Source organism: Stegodyphus dumicola, chromosome 10 (assembly GCF_044657685.1).
Source record: "Stegodyphus dumicola isolate Sdum_Otavi_A_Nest chromosome 10, ASM4465768v1".
Classification (NCBI taxonomy): domain Eukaryota; kingdom Metazoa; phylum Arthropoda; class Arachnida; order Araneae; family Eresidae; genus Stegodyphus; species Stegodyphus dumicola.
Window position 1 is genome coordinate 69,757,983 of NC_140777.1, and position 20,051 is coordinate 69,778,033.

General features: G+C 32.8%; 1 protein-coding gene across 3 annotated transcripts in view; it reads right to left on the reverse strand.

The window, feature by feature from the left end:
• The window catches only part of LOC118193121 (uncharacterized), a 173,560-nt gene that overhangs the window by 36,276 nt on the left and 117,233 nt on the right, over positions 1-20,051 (reverse strand). For all 3 annotated transcript variants that reach the window (XR_015043446.1, XM_085825060.1, XM_085825061.1), the window contains exons 28-30: positions 15,623-15,698; positions 11,229-11,381; positions 5,139-5,255 (exon numbers count right to left, since the gene is read on the reverse strand). Coding sequence is in view for 2 of the 3 variants with exons in the window: in XM_085825060.1 (XP_085681186.1) it covers positions 5,139-5,255; positions 11,229-11,381; positions 15,623-15,698 (346 nt within the window). In the remaining variant the exon portion in view is untranslated. The remainder of the gene's footprint in view (positions 1-5,138; positions 5,256-11,228; positions 11,382-15,622; positions 15,699-20,051) is intronic.

The following is a 20,051-nucleotide window of genomic DNA, read 5'->3' on the forward strand; positions in this document are numbered from 1 at the left end:
CACTGGATCTCAGAGATCATTTATTTCAAGGGATTGTGTGAAGAAATTAGGATTACGAGTGAAAGATAATTCCATTTCTGTATCATGCTTAGGAGAATTTAATACTATAAGTAATGGGGAAGTCGATTTAGTATTCACTTCTCATTTTAAAAGTGATATTCGTGTATCAACATCAGCGTTTGTACTGGACAAGGTGACAGATAACATTCCCTATGTATCTTTGCCATCAATCATCTTCGATAACTTCAGTGATTTACAATTAGCTGATCCATTACTTTACAAGTCACAACCAGTTAACCAGTAAATGTATTTCTGCATTTAATGACGGGAGAAATTGTCAAACGTGGTCCTGATCTACCATTTGCTCTAAATTCGAGGTTGGGATGGATAATTTCGGGTACTACAAATTTTGAGCCAGTATATGTAAATCATCTGAATACAAACACAGATGAGTTAGTAAATTCTTTCTGGGAGTTAGAAAAGTTTCCAAATGTACAACCTTTAACAAATGAAGAAAAACTTTGTGAAGAACATTTTAAAAACTCGCATTTTAGAGACACATCAGGTCGTTATTCAGTTGCATTACCATTCAAACATAATAGAGATATTCTAGGTGACTCCCGTGAAGTGGCGTACAGAAGATTTCAATACTTGGAGAAGAGGCTGTTATCTATGAAAGAAATTTACAACCAGTATATTCAGTTTATGAAAGAGTACTTTTCACTAGAACACGTAGAATTAGTGCCAGACACAGATTATGAATTAGAGAATAAACACTATTATATCCCACATCACTTTGTGTTGAAGGACTCTAGCTTAACAACAAAATTGAGAGTTGTTTTCGATGCGAGCGCTAAAACAACCACAGGTGTTTCTTTAAATGATACACTAATGATAGGCCCAAAAATACAAGATGACTTAATTTGTATTTTAATAAGATTTAGACTTCATAACATTGCAATAACCGCTGATATTAAAATGATGTACAGACAGATAAAGGTTCATGAAAAAGATAGAGATTTTCAGAGAATATTATGGAGAGATAGCCCATATAAGCAAATACAAGTTTGTCGTTTGAAAACAGTTACATATGGAACTGCAGCTGCTCCATATCTTGCAACCAAAGTGTTGAGTCAGTTAGCGATTGATGAAGGATTGAACTTTCCAAAGGCAAAGAATATAGTTTTAAGAGATTTTTATGTTGATGATATGTTAACTGGTGTAAAAGATAGTTCTGAAGGTATTGCATTGATAGACGAATTGCAACATCTGCTAAAAAGTGGTGGCTTTGAGCTTCACAAATGGTCGACAAGTGAACCGTCATTGTTAAAAACCTCTGGCTTAACAAACACAGATAGTGACAATATTCATCGTGTAATAGAAGACAAACCATTGAAAGTTCTGGGATTGGAATGGCATCCGGACAATGATGAATTCAAATGTAATGTCGGTGTAATAGAGAATCAAAGTGTTCCGACTAAAAGAATTATTTTGTCATTCGTAGCAAAACTATTCGATCCATTGGGGTGGATAGCTCCGTTTGTAATTCTCGCTAAAATGATCCTTCAGCAATTGTGGAAATTACAGTTATCATGGGATGATCCTGTAACAGAAGAGATTGATCGAAATTGGAGAAATCTATGTAGAGAAGTTAAACTTTTGAATTCTATAAATATACCTAGGAAAATTCTGCTACCTGATTATTTTTGATGTGAACTTCACGGATTTTGTGATGCGTCTGAAAGAGGTTATGCAGCAGTTATTTATATCAAAACTTGCAATAACTCTGACATTAATGTTAAACTCGTAACAGCTAAAACTCGTGTAGCACCATTAAAATCTATTACGATTCCAAGACTGGAATTATGTGCAGCAGTGTTATTGGCACGCTTAATTCAGTCTGTAAAAGCTGCATTAGTTATAAATTTTGATTTAGTGCAAGCTTGGAGTGATTCACAAATCGTGTTGTCATGGCTAAGGTCACATCCTAAAAAATGGCAAGTATTCGTATCCAATAGAGTTTCTGAAATACAATCCATCTTACCACCTGAGAACTGGAGTCATGTTGATGGAAAGGAAAATCCAGCTGATTGTGCTTCACGTGGATTATTTCCTGCAGAACTATTATCTCATCAATTGTGGTGGAATGGTCTTTCTTGGTTAAAGTGCAGTGAGATTGCCTTATCTAAAAATATTCTTATAGATGAAGAGGCATTACCAGATGCACGTAAAACAGTCTCATTTGTAGTTTCTGAACCTGTACAGGAACTTGCTATTATATCAAATATATCTTCATTTCCAAAGTTACAACGCATATTTGCTTGGATATTAAGATTCATATCGAATTCTAAAGTAGCATATCTAGAAAGAAATACGTCTTTTTTATCTAGTAATGAAATTCGAGCTGCAACTTTCTGTATTGTCCGAATAATACAGCGATTTCACTTTTTTTAAAGAAATTCAATGTTTGGAGTTGGGAAAGGACTTACCTACAAACAGCAACCTCCTTAGCTTGTGTCCAATTTTAGATGACAACAAAGTGTTACGTGTAGGAGGAAGACTGAAAAATGCGCAACTATCAGAAAATGAAAAACATCCAATCTTATTACCTTCAAAACACAATCTGACAGAAATCATAATTAGACACTTTCATGTCAAATATCTGCATGCAGCACCGGAACTTCTTCTATCTTTAATTAGACAGCAATTTTGGATCATAGCTGCTAGATCTGCTATCCGAAAAGTAGTAAAATCTTGTATCACGTGTTGCAAACTTAGAGCTAAAACTGCAAGTCAAATAATGGCTGATCTACCGGAATCTAGAGTAACACAATCACGACCATTTCATCGAACTGGAATAGATTTTTCTGGATCGTTCATGATTAAACATCGTGCAGGACGTGGACAAAAATCATTTAAATATTACGTATGCTTATTTGTGTGTTTTGTAATCAAGGCAGTTCATCTTGAAGTGGTAGAAGATTTGTCAACAAAGGCATTTTTAAGTGCATTGAAACGATTTATTGCAAGAAGAGGGAAACCATTTGAGATTTATAGTGACTGCGGTACTAACTTTAAAGGTGCAGACAAAGAAATCAGAAAATGTTTTTTGCAATGTAAGCAAAATCAAGAAATTCACAAATTTTTGTCTTTAGAGGAAATAAAATGGATATTCAACCCGCCATCATCTCCCCATTTTGGTGGACTATGGGAATCGGCAGTAAAGTCAATGAAATTACATCTAAAAAGGACTGTTGGTGATACTGTGCTGACCTATCCGGAATTTCAGACCTTGATAGCGCAGGTTGAGGCTTGTCTCAACTCTAGGCCATTGTGTCCAACATCGGCTGATCCAAATGATTTAACTGCATTAACACCTGGTCATTTCCTAATAGGAACGTCTTTAACTGCCATACCTGAACCAGACCTAAATTATAGTTCCTTCAATCACATTGACAGATGGCATGTGAGACAGTTTATTTTTCAGCACTTCTGGAAAAGATGGAGTCGAGAATACCTGTCTCAGCTTCAACAAAGACCTAAATGGCAAAAAAGTCAAAACAATTTAGAAGTCAATGACTTAGTCCTCATCAAAGAAGACAACCTTCCGCCTCTTAAATGGAGGTTAGGGAGAATAATTGCTGTTCATCCGGACTCAGATCAAAGAGTCAGAGTTGCTAGTATTAAAACTGGTCATGGTGTCATAAAACGACCAGTCGTGAAATTGTGTCCTCTTCCTATTCAGACTAAAAAACTATGAACTGCTTCGCATATAATATTTTGTATTATTTTTTCTTATGTTTATCTTTATTACAGACTAAGAAGTTTCAAAATGCTCCAACTGTTGAAATCCCCTGGGATTTCAACGAGGGCCAGAATGTTTATGTGAGTATCGTTTGCTTCATTTTATTGTTGCAAACAGCGTAAATTCCTTTTGTTTTTCTTCTTTTAGTTTTGAACTTTATGTGTGGCAACAAGATAATTGATTGATAGAATTGTGTTTGTGATAGCCATGTAGAATGGCTCGCTTATTTTGTATCAATTATTTTGCATCGCTGACAAGTGTAATTTAATAAAAGTGTAGGAATACAGTCCATTTGTTGATTGATTATAGTTTGTGAAACATATTAAGTTTAATAGAACAATGGGTCTTCTGAGACGAGCCAAATCCAACAAATGTTGTTCGCGGAAGGAGCACCATCGAAGGTTGTCTGTTTCTTCGGCATTACCGGTCACGTCGCGACAGTGGCGTTAGAGCATCGCAGGGACGGTCAATTTCGAATGGTACACGAGTATTTGTTTGTCAGAAGTCATCGGAGAAATTCGAAAAAAGAAGAGGCAAATCATTCTTCATCATGACAATGCAAACTCTTACACATCGGCTCAAACAAAGGAATTTTTGACACGCCGAAACATCGAATTGATGGGTTATCCGCCGTACAGCCTTGATTTGGCACCCAATGGCTTTTTTTTATTTTCCGCACATCAAAATTAAACCACTTGGTCAGCGATTTGTGACGCCAGAAGGAGCGGTTTATGCATTCAAAATGCATGCTTTGGAGTTACTTCAATCGGAGTGGAAAAGGTGCTTCGAAAAGTGGTTCGAACGCATGCAAAAGTGTATTGATCTTCATCGAGGATATTTTAAAAATCAATAAAAGCATTTTCGATTATAAACGTTTTCTTTATTTACTAGGCCAGAAATATAAATAGCAACCCTCATAGCATAGAATATATTCATTATTTGCAAATTAGTGAAGAGATATTTAAAATTATCTTTTATCGAATTCAATGAAAAGCAAAGTATTCCAGAAGAAACTAAAATTCTTGTATAGAAATATATAATTACAATTTTGAACAAAGTACAACTATTAGAAACATCTTGTTAGCTTTTACGAACCTTTCCACTTTAATTATGACAAATTAAAGTAATATTCCGTTCAATGAAAATTAAAAATAATATTTAGTTTCAAAGGAGGAAATCTTAGGATGTCTCTTTGCAGTTGATCGAAATGCAAAGACTCGTAAACTTCCAAGAATTTATATTTTACTAGCTGCTGATATTTAGTTTAGAATGCTCGTTTTGTATATCTATTAACAAGATTGTTCTTAAACGAAAATAAGTAACATGTACTTACCACATTCTTCCTCATCTTTTCCACCAATGCAGTCCCATTTCCCATTACAAACATAACTCGTCGGTATGCAGTAAGATTCTGGGCATTTTATGTAATCCTTAGGACAAACAAAATCTTCTGTAGATGAAAGAAAATAGTATTTATTTTTTGAGAATTATTAAATTTTACTAACAGTTAAATTTAAATTATAATTAAAACTCTATTCTAGCTTTCTTGGCTCATGCAACAATTTTCTCTCAGACGAGAAAGTTATTCAAATTTTAAAGCTTGCGACAGAATTTTAAAGTAGGATTTCAACCTTAACTAAGCCGTATTAGAGAGTTTGACTCATAACCTTCGTGGTTTCTAGCTCTCGTTCCTGCTGCATCGGTTGTAGGCCTAAGGTTAAGGGGACTCATACACCTTAAACCCCTCATGATGTTCAAATATGTGACTGTTGCAAGAATTGGGATATTTTATTTATTTTAAAAGCAATTACTTCCAACTTTTTACAGCTGACTACATAATATAGTTGCTTTGTAAACTAATAACCAGAAAGTTTGTGTTGCCACAAATACTTTTGTAATTTAATCCTCTTTGTGACAAAATATTTCGCCATGTTTCCACCTTGCGCGCACGATATTTTAAAAATGGCTAATGGTACATACTTGAAATTTGATGGAAGTCTTTATATGGGCACTATTTTCTAACTGAACCAACAATCTGATGAATATTTTAATATTGAAAAATTTTATGGACGAAAACATTACAAATTTTGTTAATAAAATACATTTTATAAACTCAACTCCAAATAAAATAAAAATTTAACATGAAATTTTTAGAATTTTAGGTTCACAGTAGTTTCCAAATGTTATAAAAGCTATATATTAAATATGGAATTAAATTATGAAACATAATGTTTTAAACTGTGCGCGCAAGTTGGAAACATGACGAAAAATGTTGTCACAAAGCGGATTAAATTATAAAAATAGTTGTGTCAACATAAACGTTCTGATTACTATTTCAGAAAGCAGCTATATTATGTAGTCAGCTGTAAAAAGTTGGTAGTAATTGCTTTTAAAATAAATAAGTTATCCCAATTTTCGAACATCTTATGGGTTTTAAGCTGTATGAGTCCCCTTAAGTAGCTGTATTGGTGGTAAGTGATTTAAGCTGTCGTGCAGGTTGACCAGGTGCTTTGGCTACAGGCCAAGGTATACTTTGAACCATTTGTATTTGTGCTGGTAAGTACTAATGGCCAGAAGCTTTGGATTAATTTTTTTTTTATGCAAAGACTCGTACTAGGAGTACAGGGCAAACAGTGCCTTCTTAGTTTAACACCACAATTTTCTATTACAAATCATCAATTTAGTTCGTGTCGTATTTCGGTTGAAAATTATCAAGCGTGACTGAACAAATTTTATTTGGGTTTTAATTTTAAAAATGTTGCTTGAATTAAATAGTTAAATAGTTGTTAAGGCTGCCTGTGTATTAGTGGATTTACACGCCCAGCGTGTAAGTATCTAATTATATAGTATAATATATAGTCTCTAAGAAGACTATATATTATACTATATAATATATAGTCTTCTTAGAGTATATATATATAGTCTTAATATATATATATATTATATATATATATAATATATAGTCTTAATATAATATATAGTCTTAATATAATATATATATATATTATATATATATATAATATATAGTCTTAATATAATATAATATATAGTCTTAATATATATATATATTATATATATATATAATATATAGTCTCTAAGAAGTATCTAATTATATAGTAACTTTTTATTAAAGCAGGAATATTTATACTAAGTTAAAGATATTAGGTTACATTTTTCTTACTTACTAGAAATATATTTTCTTCAAATGTATTTTTTATTTCGTTTAATGATATCTCGAACAAAGATCAGAAATTAAGAGCGCGTAATTCATATAATTCGCAGAAATTAATATTTTTCTGTAATAATTATATAGTAACTTTTTATTTCAAAATGATAATGCAAACCCTTTGCTGTGGTTTGGATGGAAGAAGATCATTCCGATGAGTAGTTAATAACTCTGTCTAGTACCGTGACCGGGAGTCTACTCAATGCTGACGACTAGAGAGGATGTTTGCACATTTTTAGAATTTCTATAAAGAATTAGACAAAAGCAGATTTGTCTGTTTTATTTTACACGTCGACGTGTTTTCCTTGTATCTTGATTTTGCTACCAACCGGCATTTTTGAGAAATTTATTCCTGTTTGGATCGTTTACCCACTTGCGCCATTTTGTTTTTCAAACCCACGTAGTTGTTGGATTTCTTCTTTTCGAAGTTGGTGAGTTTCTTCTTTCGTTTACATTTATTGGTTTGGGATTTTACAAAATATACGCCGAATACAAGGTTGTCGATTTGCCTGTTTTAACTTCTTATTATTTGAAATAAGAAATACCGTCTCCCACTTCTAAATTTATTCTTGTTTCAAAATGTCACATGTTAAAAAGCTTAAGATGTAATCTGATTGAAGGATATGATTTGCGCTTTCCAAACAGAAATAAATATACGTATTTTATAATTCAAAAACATTGTGAAACACAAAGTATTAAAATTTCTAAGTGAAAAAAATCAACATTTTTAATCGGAAAGGGAAAAACCATCAATCACGATTTCTACATGAAAAGAAGACTTCAAACGAATACCCAGAAAATGTAAACACCGTTTTTAATATTTCTAAAGTTAAATTGTTGGTAATAAAAGAAAACCCGCTGACGCAGAAATCAATAGCAAAGTCTTTAAATACAACTCCAGCAGCGGTAAATAAAATAAACCAAGATTTACAACTTCAAAAACCTAATAACATAATGTTCATTGGCTTTTGGCATGGCCTGTGGCTCAATGAAGAACAGCTTGTAGAACCCTGTATAAAACTATTTAGCGGAAGATAAATGGAAATACATTAATTACCCTTGATGACGCACGGTTTTACCAAAATGATTGCAAAAAAAGGGTTAATTAATTATCGTAAACGAAGAGGAAAAAAATGTGCAAAACCGATTCCATCAGTTCAAAAAAGTTTCAATAAGAGTTTTTATAGCTGTCACAGGATTCTATTAGAATAGAAAATTGAAAATGAGAAAAGTGAGACCGAAACTGTTGCCACTCGGAGAAATGAGTGCGAAAATTAGCGCTTTCAGAGTTTTTAATTAATATTTCGGCTGATTAAAGTCGTACGAAGATCGGAATAGTCGAAATGGCTTCCCACGAATTTTTGGAATCGGGAATAATGTATTTAATGTTTGGCAATGCTATTTTAATTTCATCGTAAAACTTACAAATTTTTTATTAATAAACTCTACGATTTGAAAGCGAGCAGTGGCAACAAGTTTCCAAATAAAACAGATTTTCATCTCTGATGGTACTGCAATTATGACCTAAACTTCTATTGTTACTGTTGTCCAGCTCCTTCTTCAACATTACCTCAATCATCTAGAAAATTGCTCACTCTTTGGAGGATTCCGGTTAATACCGAAAAATCAAAAGCAATAATTTTTCGCAAAGGCCAAATAAATTTCACTCCATCTAGACCTCTTCTGTTTGATGAAGAAATTGACTGGCTTGACGAAGTTGACTAGGAAATTGACTAGGAGTCATTCTTTATAAAAAAAAATGACTTTTCAGAAACATCTCGCGGAAACTGTGAAAAGAATTAATATCACGCTTGGAACTATCATGCTTGCGCCCACTTCTTAGCAGAAGAAGTCATATGTCCCTTTCTAATAAACTCCTCTTATATAAATCTATACTTCGACCAGCATTACTCTATGCTAGTCTTGTCTGGAGCCACGCTGCCAAAACTCACCTTCACCACATTCAAGTTCTTCAAAACAAAGCACTCGAAGAGATTATCAACGCGCCATGGTTCATTCCAAATTCGTATATCCACCGTGATCTCAAAGTTATTCAATTCAAGATTAACAATTCAAGATTATATTCAAAAAGTTCCTAGAAATTTCTCCTATTCAGTTCTCACTCATCCTAACAACTGCATCAACTCTCTTAGATGTTCTCCACTTCCCAGAGAAAAACATAAGTATCCATCTGACATTCTCCATCCTTAACATTTTTTACTCATACTAGATTCTTCATATTTGGACCTTCGATCAGAAACTCACCTTTTTCATCGACTGATGGCGGCCACCTGGCTTTTACTTTCATCTTTTAATTTTACTGATGTTCTTCACGTGATGCAGAGTAAAAGGAGGCGCTGCTTTCTGAAACTCAAATTCATTATATGTTCTTAGTAGATTTTCATCTCCAGCTTGCGAGACTGTTGCCACTGGGGAAAATGAGGGCGAAAATTATCGTTTTTCCAAGTTTTTAATTAATATCTCTGACTTTAGCTACTTTTTGTTTTTGGAAGAAAGTGGACGTCGATTTTTTCCAGGACACAGAAAAGAATCGTAGAAAGTTTGGCGACGATAGCAATAGTAGTGACTCAGTTATTATAGGACAAACACACAAATTTTCTTCTTTATATATATGTATATATAATTTTAATTAAATGGTTTAAAAAATAAATTACATTTTATTCTAGAAGCATATGATTTACATACAGAACCAGAAGCCAGGTGGAGATTATCAGATATTTCAAAGAACAATTAACTTATTTCTTTTTGTTTTCGTACCGTCGATTCTTCTTTAAATTTGCGCCCACCAGCGGCCGAGCGGTAAAGACGCTGAACACTGGTAGTTCGGTTCGACGTCCGAATCCCGCGAACGGGCTGGCTGCATGGGCATTTTCGTGGTTTCTCCCATGTGTAACGTGTATACGAGCCGGTTTCCCTTAGAAAGCATCACTCCCTTTAGGCAGATAGCCCTTGTGTGCTTTACCATAACTGAGTAATCCAATCCAATCTAATCTTTAAAATTGCATCCACTCGCTTCTAGCATTCTCTTTAATCTTATTAAAGAGATTTTAACCATATTTTTATTTTTGTAAAAAGAATAACTTTTATGTCTATTGATCCTTTTGAAGTAACATGTGGTCAGAATCCCTCGGCATACGATATCACACATACGTAGAAATGTATTTTAATATACGCTATAATTTGCATTATTTTATTTAGGTAATGTTTAGCAATTATCCGTGGCAAATCTTATATACTTATATATATAAATATATATAAATTAAATTAGTGAAAATTAAAACTTTTACGTAAAATAGTAATAGTGTTGCACAGGACAATTCGAAAGACACGTTTACACTCGTCGAAAAACTAAGACAAACACGCTGAAACACTCAGCAACACAGCTTTCAGGCTATAATGCTGAAAACAACTCCACATCAAAGCACTAGAGCTCCCGACTCGGTCGATCGCTCTCAAGCTAATCTCTGAACACAAGACACCATTTTCTTCCCATACAGGCAGGGTATATATAGCTTTAACCTACCTTCAAGAATATTTCCGAGAAAACCGCTAAGAATACATTCTAGAATGTTCTCGCTCTGTCTATGGAATATCGCCAATTTTCTCGTCAAATATTGCCAATTGGCGATTTATCTCCAAATCTGGCCTGTTTCTGGCAACCTTAATCCCGCTTTGCCGAGAAGTTATCTCACCACAGCTGGACATTTCGAAACACTATCAATACTACTTTAAAAGTACTAAAAAAATGAGCCGAGAAATCAAAATAGTGTAAAATAGATCTGAATATAAAAAAGCAATATTTTTTAATTAGAAATTAATAAAAGAATATCAGAATTCCGATCCCCGAGGAAATATTTATTGACATTAAATATTAAAGTATGAAAAAAGAAAGAATATGTTAGAAGTGTATTTAAATAAAGAAAATTTCCTGAAGTCAAGAATTGTTCTAAAATTCTTACGCACAATAAAAGCAAGCTAAATGCTTTTACTTTGAAGCGTTTACAAAAGAAAATTTCTAATAAATCACTTTACAAATACTTCCTTTTTATTTGAAGTTACTCTTCATTGTTTCTGAATTGCATTTTCAAACAATATTTCTTTGTTATGAAATTGAAGTTTTTTCTAAAACACTGTAAAGAAATAATTAAGTAACACTGTAAAGAAAATAATTCTTACCGCAGTGTCTCAAATGCGTAACGTCTCTACATCCTATGTGATACCCATACTGGTCGAATTCATAAAGACACTTGAATGAAATGGGAACATAATGACCAGTAAAACATTTCATGTAATTCGTACTGTTCGTGCATCTTTCCACAATTTCAACAGCTGAAAATAATTATGATTAATTTTAGAAAACCTGATGAAATAATATTATATTTAATACAGTGTTATTTGGATACAAGAGCTTCTGCTAGATACAAAGCAGAAACAGTCAAAATACATTTTATGACTTTAATATAAAATAAACTGGGTATTCGAAAGAAAAGGCTGCTGGGTTTATTTTATTAAATATTGATGCTAGAAATATATGTCATATTATAAATTTCTTTAAGCAGGTAGGGAATTGAATCGAAAGAGTCTGCATATTGAGAGCGGAGAGGTGTTTAAAAAAGAAAATCCAACATTTCATACATATACGAAATATCAAAATAATTTGTCTTTATCAATTAAGAACAAAATATTTCATATCCATGCGACGCGGGTGCATGAAAATAAAGCGTATTGTATTAGATTGCATTTCTGTGTCTATCATTAATTCAGAATTTAGGAATTTTGAGGGAAAGTTTGTAAGAGTTTAACCTTTTAACCCGTTTCATTCAACTGAATTCTGTCACAACTATTTGTATCATCTCAACTCACCAGGCAATGCAAGTTTCACTAAAGTTTAATTAAGTTTTACATTTAAGTGCAGGAATTACTAGAATAAGCAAATTGAGCATGTCTACCTGGTTCTTCACATGCAGAAACGGATATATGGTGTCGCACGTACCTAAATCTCAAAAGACCCACAGTTCAATTAAAAACATCAAATGCTCTTAAGACGTTTAAAGACCCCATGTCTTAAGACGAAGTCTCCTCCACTACATACTCGTAGATCAGCTATTCTTTATACTTGCAACATAAATTTGTTTTGTTTTTTTCTGTTGATGGTTAGAAATTAAAAGCGAATTAACAGTGATACTTTGTACAGTTTTTTTATAACATTCGATCTTTTCCAATCCATTATAATGAAAAATATGTAGTTTCTAATTTTTCTTAAAGTTAAAATTTACAAGTAGCTAAAGAAAGGCTTTTGCAATTTTCTTAGTTAGTGATCCGCAAGATAGGTTTTATTTTATGCGAGGTATTTGAATAGTTAATATAATCAATTTCAGTTAACAAAAGGAGTAAGGTAAAAACCCGACTGCAGCTTTGAGGCCTAATTTGAGATTGAGTGAACTGAACCTTACAAACTGAGAAAGAAATTATTAAAAAAAATATAATGATATTCATTTGGAGATTTTATTAGATGTATCATTTTGGACATTAATACTGTCGTCTTGGATAAAATAGGCTTATTTAATGAATTTGAAGCTTATACTTCTATTATAGGTAAAAGGTTTTACTATCAGAATACTAAAGATGCATCTCCAAATTTTACAAGTAAGAATATGTAATGTTTTGCTTTTAACTAAAGTATGTTGAAAATTTTATTAATTGAATTATTTTTTCTTTAATATAATAAATTATGTCTATAGAATTACACATAATCACAATGAATATTTTCATGAATTTACCCATTTAATTTAAAGGCTATATAAGGCACAAATCTCTGTCATAAAACTACATTCTACCGAATTTGCTGGAGTGTCATAGCACCCAAATGAATTAGTGTAGCGTCTCATTAATAGATGGCGAGCGCTACTACCTAAATATAAATAAAACATTAAAAAGATTAAAAAAATCGATTACAGTTTTAACGATTATAATTAGATGTTAAATATAAATAAAAAATTAAGATTTCCAAAAAGAATCGATTACGTAAAATTTAATTAAAACTGAGTGAAATTATAGTTGCTTAATAAACATTTGATGCTTAGTCAATACAGAAAACGATGCTTAATAAATTTCAAAACGAAAAAACTTTAAAATAAAATATAAAAATATGTTTAATCTACAGGCTATTTTTAATAGCTTGATTCGCACTAAAATGTTTGAAATAAAATAATTATATGACTTCTTGACCACAGCACTCAAAAACTGCAGTTGCTTTTAATATCTTTATATTTATGTTTATTCTAAAGCAGCCAATATATATATGTAAAGATCTTAACAGCAACTGGAATTTTTGAGTTTTATGGTTAAGAAGTCATATAATTATCTTATTTGAAACATTTTAGTGCGAATCAAGCTAATATAAAGAGCCTTTAGATTAAAAATGCTGTTTTATTTTATTTTAACAGATGCTGTAAGTGGAAACGTATGTCTAAGAAAATTATCTAAAGAAATCAGAAACTGCTTGCATATGCACTCTACAAGGATTGTGCTCCACCACGATACATTGTTAAGACTTTTATCTTAAATGTTTAGATAATTAGCTAATATCTAATTATCTAAACATTATAGGTGCTTTCAAATAATATACGAAGTGTCTCAATACGAGACTTACAAACGTATAAGAGAGGTATTTAGCACCCAGATGCTTCGTAATCATGTCGGCAATTATATATGCATGCGATAGGAGACCAGAAATGAGAGGACATAATAGAAAATTTGTTTTGATAAAAATATATGCTTTCACGAAAGAAATAAAGGTCAAAGATGGCGATCAAAGTATCCTTCACAAGGTGAAATGTAGGTCTCACATCTTCAGCATATGGAACTCTGAATATTCTGGAGAATTCCAGGCATGTTTCTTACTTCAGTACCAGCTATAACGATGCGTACCATAGCGCTGTCATAGGGAGTGTCATGAATCAGTATTTTCGTATGTCCCCAGAAGAAATATCAAGGCTTGATAGGTCCACTACGAAGTACTACGTCCGATTCCCTGTTGTCCAAATGTAATTGGCTACATGTAATGTCTAACGTACTATGAACATGATGGATGGCATGTGTGGGGGCCTCATCTTACTGTAACTAGAATGAAGGTCCCAGCTATGCAAAAACCTGTTCGTCATCCAAAAGTCATGGTCACATGTGCTCCAAAAATATCAAGTAGTTGATACTGGTAAGATAAAAAGGTGGCAGATAAGATCTGATGACGTCATCCTCATAATGCCAGACCAAACATTTACTGCCAAACGGGCTTTGCTGAACATCTTCGTGTCGCACGTGAGTTCGCCATCGTGCACGTATGGGCGCTATGTAAATTAAAGATCCCTTCTCTCATAAAGCAGACCTCATCGGTGAATGAAACAGAAACAGGGAAAAGCGAATCTGTAGTGCACTGTTATAGAAATCATTGTGCAAAAGCCATTTGAGGTGCATGATCATCCAGTTGAAGTACCCGGACGTGCTGCACATGATACGAATGTATTTCAGTTTCTCTAAGAATTCTCCATTCACTGCACAGAAAAACCTCCACTTCATGCGAGTACTTAAACTTTGAATGCTCTGACATGACGTTGCAAAGAGTTCTTGATGTCTGAAGTCCATGCCATTTCGTTTCTGACTCATGGAAATTCTCGAAGGAACTCGTTTCAGCTAATGTCTCGTGTAGTTATGTAAAGAGTTTATGGTTGGGAGCAGGCTCGCCCCGTATAGCAGGTGCATGTTGGCTAACTCCTCATCCTTATAAATACCTAACTTACTACTTTGGTGTGAGATTTAGTTTTCTTGCAAGGACGTTTGGACCAATGCCAAATAATATATGTGTGTATGTGTAAATTAAAAAAAATATGCAAATCCAAATTCTAAATTAAGTTTCCAATAGCTCCTTAATTTTTCATTTTAAACTGGGTATTTCTTCTTTCTTTCCTAAAGACAGTAATAATTTAATAAACGTTTTTGCAGTGCGTCATTTTCAGATTAATTTATATCGTTTCACGTTATGATTTTGCGAAATAAAACTCTAACAGCCAATAATTATATCAGAGTTTTATTAATTATCCAATCGAAATCGGAACTAACTTCATCTGAATTAAAATTTCGTACTGAACACAACACACTTTCTTCTGATCCTCGGACTAGTTAGATCTGTTGCATGCTGTTTCTCTTCTTACCACAAAGATATCAAAAATGTAAATGTTTTGAAACAGGCACTATTAGACTGCCAATTTATTTGGGCCACAAGTATCAATCAAAGTAAAAATTAATGTTTAAATCTGCCATGGCTGCCAAGTTCGCTTTTTATTACAGATCTTCTACACAAGCTTCAAATCAGTCCGCGGAACGAAACACCTTGAAAATATAAGCGAAACCTTTTATGTGAGGATATCTTATATGCGGGCCAATATCAACATTAGCATTCGCAAAATAGAGTTCGGATTAAAATCAACTACAGAATCACAAAACTGTACTAAAACCAAATATGTACAATATTTCAATAAAAGGAAATAAATAAAATAATTTATGAAGACTATTACCATTTCCAAAGCATTCTAACGGTCCAATTCGGTGATAACCATATTGTCCTGTCCGGAATGTGTAACCAAATCTTACCTAGGCAAAAAGATATACATTATTAAAAATTATAAAATTAAAAAAGAGCGTTGCTTTAAGATGGAACACTTCATTAACATTTTCAGCATTTACATTAAACAATAAGTGTAAAGGAATTATTATTTCTTAAATATCATAAGTGGACGTTAACAGTTTTGGTTGGTAACCAGTTGTGTTTTATGACGTGAGCATAAAATCTAAACTACGAAAGCATATTACGTGAAGATCTTGATATAAGCTATAATGAGACAAATTTAAAGAAAGTTTTAACTGTCATATTCTATTTATACAAATTTATACAAGTCTATTTCTTAACCTACAATAGAATTTTGAAAATATAAAAGTTTTAATTCTTGAGGATATAAGATATTTCTCCCGCCTTCTTAGCGTGCCTTAGTGATGTAGTGGTCTGCACGCTGGGCGTGTATTCCAGTGGTCCGTGGTTCGATTCCTGGCGAAGGAGTTGCTCATTTTTCAACTCTCTTGCTACTAAATAACCTAATAGCTCTACAAGGAAGTATTTATTAACATGAAACTTGCATCATGATGCTCCCCAAAATAAAGCAATTTGCATAAACGAAATTTACTGAAATATTTTTTTTTAATGTCAGGACATTTCATAAGCTGTATAAAAAATTGCAATAGATTGTAACACATTTCTTGAGAATTTTGCTTAATCACTACTTTTTATTTTTGTCCTTCTCGTGATTTAATTATATCTATTCGTTGCCCCGTTTTAGCGTAACACGCTTTGGATTTGTCATCCATAGAATTCGGTGGCTAAAATATTCCTGACCTATAACTGTTTTAATATTTATTTTTAATTCTGTTATCCGATTACTATTATATATTTATATGAATATATAATTATTATATATTTACAATTTGATTTGCATAAACTGGGAGTAGTTGAATTTATTAAAGTTATTTACAACTTCTCATTCAACTTTGGGGCTATTTTTTTAACGGCTAGTAAACTACTATTCAGTAATCACTAAACAGCAGACTAGTGTAACCAGCGATGTTTCTGAAATAATGCCATATAGTTAAAATTACACAAAATTTCTTACACAAAAGTTTTAACTTTATCGGCTATCTACAAACAATTAGCAAATAGAGAAAGGGAACTAATATAGAAAGAACAAACAATTAGCAAATGGAGAATGGAGAAAATCAAACTGTGGCACTATGCCCACTATGGCACTTGCACGAAATCGAGTTACCAGAAAAATATAATATAATAAATTATCACAGCACTTAAATTGACGTTCTATAATAAAACTTAAATATAAAAATCACAGACTTATCGGAAATGATTACGTCTTCCTACTACGAAAAGTTAAATTTGACGGCTAAAAATCGTGAGTCACTTACCAAAATAAAGCATGACTAATCAATAATAAGGCAGATACATTTGATGGGACTCAGTAATACTTAATCAATCAAGCATGAAGCCTATGAGGGAATGCTTTTATAATTTATATGTATCTTTAACCGCGCTGCAAATTCAAGTGTTTTCCTGTGAATGGTTGGTATTAGAGAAATATAGGATAAGTTGAGGTAGAAAAATGTTTATCCAAACTTAATAAGCCTTATATTATTTTTACTTCCTTGTACAAAATAAAAAGGAAGTATTGTCATCGGTAAAAGTTCCAGGCAGCATATTTCAACGAAAATATGCATTTTGACCTTCGAATGAAATTTAACGATGCTTTTGCGTGACATCTGTACGTAAGGACAAAATAAAAGATTCTTTTCCTCAAAAAAATTATAAAACTGCTTTAACCCTTTCGCCGTCCTCTCCTGTCCGCGAAAATTTCCCCCCAGCGGTCGTCTGTTTTTCGTAGCGTGTAATGTTGTTTTCTCTGTACATCATGACTTTCCGTACATGACTTTCGTAGTGGATGAATGCCAATGAATATTAAGTAAAATCATAAGGAAATAAAGCATAATGGAAAAATAATAATATTTTTGCTTATTTCTAACAGCAGGATAATTTGATAGCATCTGATCCAGGCGGTCCACTCCTCCCATTTTGTTGTTGTAATCTTTTACAATTATTGTTTTTTTTTACAGTTTTTTTCTGTGTTCCAACATCAATCATCGAGTTATTATGGACTATACTCATCAAAAGTTTATCCTTCTTGCCTTTCCAATTCACAACTTAATTTTTTCTCTTTTTCCGCTGAGTAGACGTTGAAACCATCTCTCACTGTCCTGTATCTTATGTAAAATGGCGCGAATATTCATAACATCCGGGGACAAATTCAATTAGAAATACAATACCTGATTAGTGCTACCCTCTAGGAGGTATTATAACAAACAAAAATAAAAACTCAACAAAAACAACAAAGAAACAAAAACAAGTAAACATTTAGAAAGCGTTTTAAAAGTTTAAAAGTTTTAAAATGTAGAAGAACGCTTGAGGCGCGTTATGTCCGCCCTGCAGAAGTTTCACTTGAACACGCTACACGCGTTACGGACGACGAAGAGGTTCAAATGAATTCTGAAGAGAACTTTTCGTGGCGTCTGTACGTACGTACGCATGTATCTCGCATAACTCAAAAATGAGTAGCCTCAGAACGTTGAAATTTTGTACATAGGACTGCTATAACATATAGATATACACCTCGTATTTTGGTAGCAATCGGCCGCACCAATCGTATATAAGTACATATTTACATATGTATTCACTCTGTTACCCAGCTCAGTAATCTTAGTTTCTTTACTCTTATATGCTTGTAAAAATGATTCAATTATGTTGTTCTTATCTTCGGGTTAAGGTTTTGATGCCTTTAGTAAATCTTCAAGCAATATTTGTAGAATTATCAACAATTGAAAAGCTGTTTAAGTTCGGTTAAGCCTAATTTTTAAATAACATGGCGGACATGTTTGTTTAAATTTGAAACAGCAGAATAGTAGATTTGTTGCCAATCTAGAGAGACTAAGCTTCGCAACAACAAAGATAACGCCGTAATTTATTATTGCGAATTATATCATGCTTAATCCTTTCTGGAATTTTTTCGAGGAAATAAGTGCTTAAGATTTACTTCGTAATTTTTAATATAGATATTTTGAGTTTTTATGTATTTTTGCCCTGTCGCGAAGTGAGAACTGAATTAATTGAATGAGAAAAACTCAATCATCTGTGAAAAACTGTTTCTTTTTTGTTGTGTTTGCTTGATTTCTTTTATACATCACTCTAGATTTATTATAGTATTTGAACAGAACATGTGGCAACGATTAGATAATTCTTCAAATGATATAAATTTTGTGCATTCTGAGTTGTAATATGAGGAAATTATGATTACACAGTAGAACAACGCCACAAAAGTCCCCGTACTATTTACCACAATAGTTGGTGGTAATTGTAGATATATTTTTCGTTCTTTACTTATTTAGTTAAGTTTTATTTTACTATTATTATTACTTTTTATCTTACTGCATTACTTTACAAAGCGCTATGGATTTTGTCCCTGCCAAAGCAGGTCGACTTTGGTGTGCATATAGTTTTATTCTTGTAAACCGTTTTGTAATGTGACAAACTATGCTATTTCATCATATAATCATTTGCCAATAATTGCTTACCTAAAGAATAGTATGAAATGTTTTTCAAAAATGCCTCACAATGCAACTTACAAGAGATAACGCCACCAGAGCACCAGCCTACTAAGAAGCTTTTCATTTTCAAAAATAGATGGAGCAACATGAGCACCTTCGTATCTTTTAAGTTTACTTATCTCTCAACATATGGCGGCACTGGAGTCTCCATTAAAAATCTCTGAATTCTAGCACAGAACGTGTGCAAGTACTTTCCATTCTAGTGGATTCAACTCCCTTGATCCTCAAGATTTAGAAAGTCAAGAATAATATATTGGTAAAGGCCGCAATAGGCCGGTTGCCTCTTACCCGAAGTTAAGACATAAGTTATAATATGACCGAAATATAACGCTGTTAAGTGAACCTAGCGCCAGAGTATCGCTATGGTAAACAAATATAGCGAATTTTAAAGAGTGCATTTATTCTACTGTGGTTTATGTGCTATCGAGGAAGTTGATTTAATTCAATGCAATAAAGTTTAAATGAAATGCAAGAAAAAAAGCGGAGAATTTAATATTGCGTACAAGGAAGTCATGTGGTGTACACATCAGATTTTTTACTATAGAGGGTTAAAAAATGGCAAAATTCCTATCCTTTTAAACAAAGATGATACCATGCCGCCAGAATTCAATTAAAAAAGCACTTTTTAATTCTTCTAAAAATGCTTCTGAAAAAAAAAAAAAAAAAACAGTCAAAGACTGTTTTTCTATGTAATTTAAGAACAAAAACTGTATAGTATTTTGTAGTGCGATT